The sequence below is a fragment of the Eriocheir sinensis genome, chromosome 16 (assembly GCF_024679095.1).
Source record: "Eriocheir sinensis breed Jianghai 21 chromosome 16, ASM2467909v1, whole genome shotgun sequence".
In the NCBI taxonomy this organism is placed as follows: domain Eukaryota; kingdom Metazoa; phylum Arthropoda; class Malacostraca; order Decapoda; family Varunidae; genus Eriocheir; species Eriocheir sinensis.
Genome location: NC_066524.1, coordinates 19,623,385 through 19,631,012, shown reverse-complemented (window position 1 = coordinate 19,631,012; position 7,628 = coordinate 19,623,385). Strand labels below are relative to the sequence as shown.

Genomic DNA, 7,628 nt, shown 5'->3' with positions numbered 1-7,628 from the left:
ATACTCACCACGGCCACAGCAGGAGAGGACAGAATGAGTTCCTTGGGCAGCACAGCGAAGTAGGCGACGTTGGTAAGGACGTAGATGATCATGACGGTGATGACGGAGATGGCGATGGCGCGGGGCATGTTCCTGAAGGTGAGGAGAAGGTGAGAGCGAGGGGGAATGATCGTGAAGGGAAATGGTGATACTGTGAAGATGAGGGTTGGTGAGGGGTACATATGAGAGGAAGGATGGTGAAAAAAATATGATGAGAGGGAAAGTGAGGGGAAAGCTGGGTTAGAGAAGGTGAAGGAGAGACAATGAGTAACTGGGAATGATGGTGAAGGAAAACGGTGATGATGTGGAGGTGAAAGAAAGTGATGAGAGGGAAAGTGAGGGGAAAGCTGGGTTAGAGAGAGTGAAGGAGGGAAAGTGAGTGACGGGGAATGACGGTGAAGGAAAACGATGATGCTGTGAAGGTGAAGGTTGATGGGAGGGATAGATCGTGAATGGAATATGAAGGAGGATGAAGATGAAAGAAAGTGATAAGTTTGGGAGGAATATGAAAGGGAATGACGGTGTGTGAAGATGATAAAATTGAAGAGGGAAAGTGAAGAAGGGTGAGGAAGAATAAATGATGAGAAAGTGAAGGAAAATGAGACGAAGGTGAGGAAAGTGAGGGAAGGTGATGGTTTAAAAGGGGGAAAGAGGAAAGTTTAAGGGGAATGTTTTAAAGGTTAAGGGGGTATTTTTTTGTTTGGTATCATTGTGAAAGTGAGTTAGTGTGTCAATGTTAGCGTGCTAGTGTTTGCTTGATGAATTGATTGCTTGTCCTACTCTCTCTCTCTCTCTCTCTCTCTCTCTCTCTCTCTCTCTCTCTCGTGTGTGTGTGTGTGTGTGTGTGTGTGTGTGTGTGTGTGTGTGTGTGTGTGTGTGTGTGTGTGTGTGTGTGTGTGTGTGTGTGTGTGTGTGTGTGTGTGTGTGTGTGTGTGTTTGTTCACCTGAGTTTCTTACCTGAACGGATCCTTGAGTTCCTCCATGATGCCGTTGAGGCTGTCCCTGTTAAATAAAGAAATAAAGAAAAATAAGTAAATAAAATAACATATAGGAAGAAAATATATAAGGAAAAAGAAATGGATAAGTTAACGGTAAAAAGTATCTCCCGACTTTCTTCTACAGTTAAAAAATAAAATAACACAATCTTTTTTTTCCATTATCTTCCTATTCATCTATTTATCTATCATTAGCATCTATTCTTCTTCTCTTTCTCATACAGTTCACTCTACTATACATCCATCTACAGTTCTACACATCCATCCATTCACAATAACTTCAATAACCTTTTTTTCCCTACCTATAATATACTCTTCCTGATACACACACACACACACACACACACACACACACACACACACACACACACACACACACACACCTATCCACATTCTCTTTCCAACATCCACCTCTCTCCCTGCCTATCCTTTACTCATCCCCTCAGTCTCTCTCTCTCTCTCTCTCTCTCTCTCTCTCTCTCTTTCCTTCCCAATTTCTGAACGCCTCCAGTGTCCACCATCCCACACACACAAGCACCAGCACTTCACCATCCATCGTAGGCAAAGAACGTGTGGTAGAAGGCGATGGCTATGAGGGTCGGGTTGGTCACGGTCCCTTCCATCGGGTCCTCGTAGTTGTCAGTGGTGCCGCGCGAGAGGTGGAAAAGCCCGACGACAATAATCATGATTAGCGCCACGACCTTCAACAGGGCCAGACTGTCCTGTACCCTGGTGGCCCAACGCACCCGCCGAGTGTTGACGAAAGTGAGAGCAACTGTAGGGGAATAGAAGGTAGAGATTAGATGGTGAGGAATATGATGGGGGAAGGACGGTGATTGAAAGTGAGAAGATGGAAGATTGAAAGTGAGGGGAAAGATGCGTATAGGGGAAATAGAGAAGTGAGAGTGAATGTATGGGGAGGAAAGGTAAGAACAGGAGTGTGAGGAATATGAAAGGGGGAAGGACGGTGATTGAAAGTGAGATGGAGTAGGGAAAGTGAGGGGAAAGATTGGCATAGTGGAGATAGAGAATTAAGTGACCGGGTAGAAATGAAATATAAGAATAGAATGAGGATATGAGGATTCAATGAGGACACACACACACACACACACACACAATGCACATTCCAGCTCATCCTAAAAAAAAACTAACCCCCCAGAAGTATACCAATCATCTTCAAGGCTGCGTTGGAAAGTTTAAAATGACTTACTAGACACAATGACGCTAATGTTAATGATAAAGAATCTGACCTACTTAAACCCATCCCAAACCATCACTTACGAATCAACAGTATCCCAATCATCTTCACGGCAGCTTCAGGAGGTTTGGAGCCGTCGGGGAAGAAGGGCTGCGTCACGTAATTGGCGAAGGAGAGCGCGACGACGGCCCGGCCACCTGGCATACCCACCATCACGAACATCCACACGTACAGGAAGGCGGGTAGGGGTCCAAACGCCTCGTGCAGATAAGTGTAGTTCCCGCCGCTTTGAGGAATCATCGTACCTGGGGATAAAAGGTGTTCGTGTGACTCATTACGAAACACAGGTAAGATGATTTAAGGTGTCTGTGTGTATTTAAGGGCCAGTATATTAGGAGTTACAGGTAAGGTTAGGGTTTAAACGCCAAATGCATGTAAAATTTAGCTCTGAAGAATCATTGTATCTATAACCTGTGGGAATAAAAATGGTGTTTGTGTGACTCATTAAGAAACACAGGTAAGATGATTAAAGGTGTGTGTGTGTGTGTGTGTGTGTGTGTGTGTGTGTGTTTAAGGGCTAGTATATTAGGAGTTACAGGAAAGGTTAAGCTTCAAACGCCTAATGCATGTAAAAGTTAGCTCTGTGACTCATTAAGAAACACAGGTAAGATGATTAAAGGTGTTTGTGTGTATTTAAGGGCTAGTATATTAGGAGTTACAGGTGAAGTAAGGGTTTAAACGCTAAATGCATGTAAAATTTAGCTCTGAAGAATCATTTTATCTGTAACAGGTAAGTAAAATGAGTTTGTTGGAAGTGATGACGATAGACCTAAATGAGTATGATGAGGTGAAGCTACATTAAAAAAAATTAAAAAAACTACAACATTCACTATTTTCATCGACTATACTAACTAAATCATGCAAGACGCCAGAATGGAGACATGCTCAGTGGGGATGGCTTCGTTGAGTGGGCGAGGCAACGCTCCCCCACGCATGCCCTCAGTGACTGATTAATTGTATGCAGGTCACTTGTTTTTAATTCTGGATACGGTCGCCGGCTAACTAATGCAGCAAATTTGGAAGATAAAACCCTATTTTGGATGCTTGGGCGTGATCTGCTGCCTGTGTGTGTGTGTGTGTGTGTGTGTGTGTGTGTGTGTGTGTGTGTTTGCAAGAGCAAAAAAAAAAAAAAAAAATAATGAGAAGCTGGAACACGTGTCAGTTCAGCTCCAGTCACACATTCACGACAATGACTCCCGGCGCTCTCCCGACTCAGACCACGCCTCCCACCGTCGGGCCGCACGCCGACAGTTTTGGACATTTTCAAAACAATCGGGGCCCTCCCCGATATCTGTCACCCGTCGCGAATAAGCTACGGCCGTCGGATGTCCATCTCAACGACGTCGTAACAACGTCGTTTCGACATCGGCTATGGTCGACACTCAAGGGGATGGACTTACGATGGTCGTTACGTACGTCTGGCAGCGCGACATTCCAAAACTGGCAGCGCGTGGTCTGATGTCGGGAGGGCGCCAGGAGTCATTGTCGTGAATGTGTGACTGGGGCTTTCAGTTTAAGAAGTGTGTGTGTGTGTGTGTGTGTGTGTGTGTGTGTGTGTGTGTGTGTCCCCTTCCCCTCCCCCTCTGTCCTCTTCACAGATACCAAGACCAGTATAGGCCTTTTAATTCATATGTTGTGTATCCTTGAACAGTCTTGCTTTAAAAAAAAAAAAAAAAAAAAACACGTTCTTGGTTGCCTTGTAAGACCGACGAATGGAAAAGGGAGGAGCGACGGACGCACAAGATATCCAGTTTCTTTTATGCAACCCTTTAAATTCTCTCCACCTCCAGTATGAACATAACAACAACGTAAGCAAAGTAATTGCTTCCACGAACGCATTACAAAACTCCCCCGACAAGGTAAGATTTCTGTCCTTCCTCGCCCCCTCTTTCTCAATCTTCTCCTTATTTTACTCTCCCTCTCCCTGTCTTTCTACCTTACTGAACTGTCTTTCTCTTAGTTTTCATATCATTGCTCATCGACGAGACTCTGCTTAGGTCTATACCAATGCTTTATTTTTCCCTGATGCCCTTTCAGACTCATAATAATAATAATAATAATAATAATAATAATAATAATAATAATAATAATAATAATAGGTAAAGAGCAGAGAGGAAAATTTTAATATAGGTAAAGGGCAGAGAGGAAAAGGATAGAGACTTCACCCCACTAACTTCGATAAAGGAACAGATGGAAAATATAGAGGCTTTGAAACACTTAGTTGGAGAAGGGTAGATGAAGAGAGGATAGAGGATTCAACCCAACCTAATTCGAGAACTGCAGAGAGAGAGAAAGGACAGTCTTTAAAACCCCTTGACTGCGGATTTCCTACAAGAAGACTCACCGAGCTGCAGGAGTGGAACAAAAAGTGGCTGCTACAATTCAATGAAGAAAAATGTTAAGTCATGGACCTTGGGAGGGGATATCCAGCATACCGATATCACATGGGAAACACTCCACTATCCACCACAGAGGCAGAGAAAGACCTGGGACTATATGTTATCAGGCTACCAGTGAAGGGATATCCAGCATACCAATACCACATGGGAAACACTCCACTACCCACCACAGAGGCAGAGAAAGACCTGGGACTATATGTTATCAGGCTTTTTTTTTTTTTACAACAAAGGAGGCAGCTCAAGGGCACACAAAAAAGGAAATAATAATAAAAAAAAGCCCGCTACTCGCTGCTCCTAAAAAAGAATCAAAAGAGGTGGCAGAAAGAGAGGTCAATTTCGGGAGGAGAGGTGTCCTGATACCCTCCTCTTGAAAGAGTTCAAGTCGTAGGCAGGAGGAAATACAGATGAAGGAAGATTGTTCCAGAGTTTACCAGCGTGAGGGATGAAAGAGTGAAGATGTTGGTTAACTCTTGCATAAGGGGTTTGGACAGTATAGGGATGAGCACGAGTAGAAAGTCGTGTGCAGCGGGGTCGCGGGAGGGGGGGAGGCATGCAGTTAGCAAGTTCATAAGAGCAGTCAGCGTGGAAATATCGATACAAGATAGAAAGAGAGGCAACATCGCGGCGGAATTTAAGAGGTAGAAGACTATCAGTAGGAGGAGGAGAGCTGATGAGACGAAGAGCCTTAGACTCCACTCTGTCCAGAGAGCTGTGTGAGTGGAGCTCCCCCACACGTGAGATGCATACTCCATACGAGGGCGGACAAGGCTACCAGTGAAGGGATATCCAGCATACCAATACCACATGGGAAACACTCCACTATCCACCACAGAGGCAGAGAGAGACCTGGGACTATATGTCATCAGGTTATCAGTGAAGGGACATCTAGCATACCAATACCACATGGGAAACACTCCACTATCCACCACAGAGGCAGAGAAAGACCTGGTACTATATGTTATCAGGCTACCAGTGAAGGGATATCCAGCATACCAATACCACATGGGAAACACTCCACTATCCACCACAGAGGCAGAGAAAGACCTGGGACTATATGTTATCAGGCTACCAGTGAAGGGATATCCAGCATACCAATACCACATGGGAAACACTCCACCATCCACCACAGAGGCAGAGATAGACCTGAGACTGTATGTTACCAGGCCACAAGTGAAAGCCAAAACCGTGCCAATCGCAGCGGGGGGGTTAACCCACCTAATTCGCAGTAGACGAGGGCGCCGACGATGGTAGCGAGGCCTGAGACGATCCATACGATAAGTGACATCCCGACTGAGCCCGTGTACTGAAGGACGGCCCCGGGTGAGATGAAGATTCCCGTGCCTATGATGTTACCCACGATGATACCCACGCAGTTGACGAGACCCAGCTCCTTCTTCATCCCCACCAGATGCCTCTTTTCACCCTCCTCTTCTTCCATTTTCTTCTTCTTCTTCTCGTTCTCTGTTAACTCCCTTTTCCCTTCTTCTAGGTTAAGGTTTTTGTCTTCTTTGGTTTGCGGGTTTTCGTTGAGGGTGTTTTTCTTTCTGTTCCTCCGTGTTGGTGTTGGTTTGATGTCCTCGTGTTTGTCTGTTTGTGTTCCCTGTATCTGATTTTCCTCTTTCTCTGCACTTACTTTTCCATTTTCCTCCCTTCCGGTATTTGTTGAACTTGCCTCCTCTCTCTTCTTTTCCCCATCTTTCTCTTTCTCCTCCTTTTCTTGATCGTCACTTTCTTTCCCGTCCCCGTTCTCCTCTTTTTCCTCCTTTCCTTCACTCTCACTTTCTTCTTTATCTTCCAGTACTTTCTCCTCCTCCGCTTGACCTTCACTCTCTCCTCTATCTCCGTGTGCTTTTTCCTCCTGTTTTCCTTTCTCCTCCTCGTCTGGTCTCGGTGTGTCGCTGTTTGTTCTGCTTTTCCTCTTCGGTCTTGTCGGTGGGATGTGACACTTGTCAGAATTACCTGCGGATGATATTCTGTCCACAGGTGTACCGGACGTTAGACACAGCTGTTCGTCGCCTGCAGGCATAGCCTTGGTCTCACCCGCCACATGTTCCTCCTTTCCTGCACTTGTATCAGCTGTATTCCGTTCGTGTTCCTCGCTATTTTCACTCATCTCTTTCGCAATCTCATTTTCAAGCGTTTCCTCCCTATTTTCGCTTGTTTCGTCAGTATTAACGTGTTTTTCAGCTTGGTTGGGACTATCAGAAGCAGAGTCGTGGTTCGTGTTATTCTCCATGGCTAGTTATTTTCAGTTCCCGGTCTAAAGCGACGAGAGAAAGTCAGTGAGTAGGAGGCAGGAGCAGTGACGAGCATGCGCACCTCCCTCCCTGACTCCCTAACGCACACTGGCGCTTGGAGGCCGCCGATGCGAGTTTACAGCTTTCTTCCGTTCTCTGGCAAGGGCAAATTGAGTTTGAGGTTTGAGTCCGGCATCGAATCTACCAACCCAACTTATGCTAGATCTCTTCCAAGTCTTGTTATATATTCATTAAGTGGTGTTTGGCTTTTATATAATTTTCATCTTGGTGACGGAGTTAGGTAAATGTTTTGGGTTTTCAGAGTTAGGTCGGCACATTACAAGCTTTTACCTGTCCTACTAGTATTTGTTAAGAATGATTTGGGTTTTATATTTCATCTTTGGGACGGCGTTAGTTAGGTTTTTGGGTTTTCAGAGTTAGGTCGAAACATTACAAGCTTTTACCCGTCCCAGTAGTGTCTGTTAAGAGTTAATTGGCTTTTATACTTCATCTTTGGGACGCAGTCAGTTAGCTGTGTTGGATTTTCATAGAGCTACATCGACGTATTACAAACTCAGTCGTGAAAAGTGATATATAAAAGAAGCTCGAGAAAACTATATGGTCAGACCTTGAATTTAAACGCGTCAAGAGTGATACATCTTTCGACAGCTCAAGAGTTTTATGTTACACGTAATCACAC

At 45.0% G+C, this 7,628-nt stretch overlaps 1 protein-coding gene across 1 annotated transcript in view; it reads right to left on the bottom strand.

Annotated features, from left to right (window-relative positions):
- Positions 1-6,972, bottom strand: part of LOC126999491 (uncharacterized) — a 57,259-nt gene extending 50,287 nt beyond the window's left edge. Inside the window, exons 1-5 of the mRNA XM_050862137.1 lie at positions 5,907-6,972; positions 2,316-2,537; positions 1,584-1,809; positions 997-1,041; positions 9-132 (exon numbers count right to left, since the gene is read on the bottom strand). Coding sequence (XP_050718094.1) covers positions 9-132; positions 997-1,041; positions 1,584-1,809; positions 2,316-2,537; positions 5,907-6,927 — 1,638 coding nt within the window. The 5' untranslated portion in view covers positions 6,928-6,972. The remainder of the gene's footprint in view (positions 1-8; positions 133-996; positions 1,042-1,583; positions 1,810-2,315; positions 2,538-5,906) is intronic.
- Between the last annotated feature and the right edge of the window lie 656 nt (positions 6,973-7,628).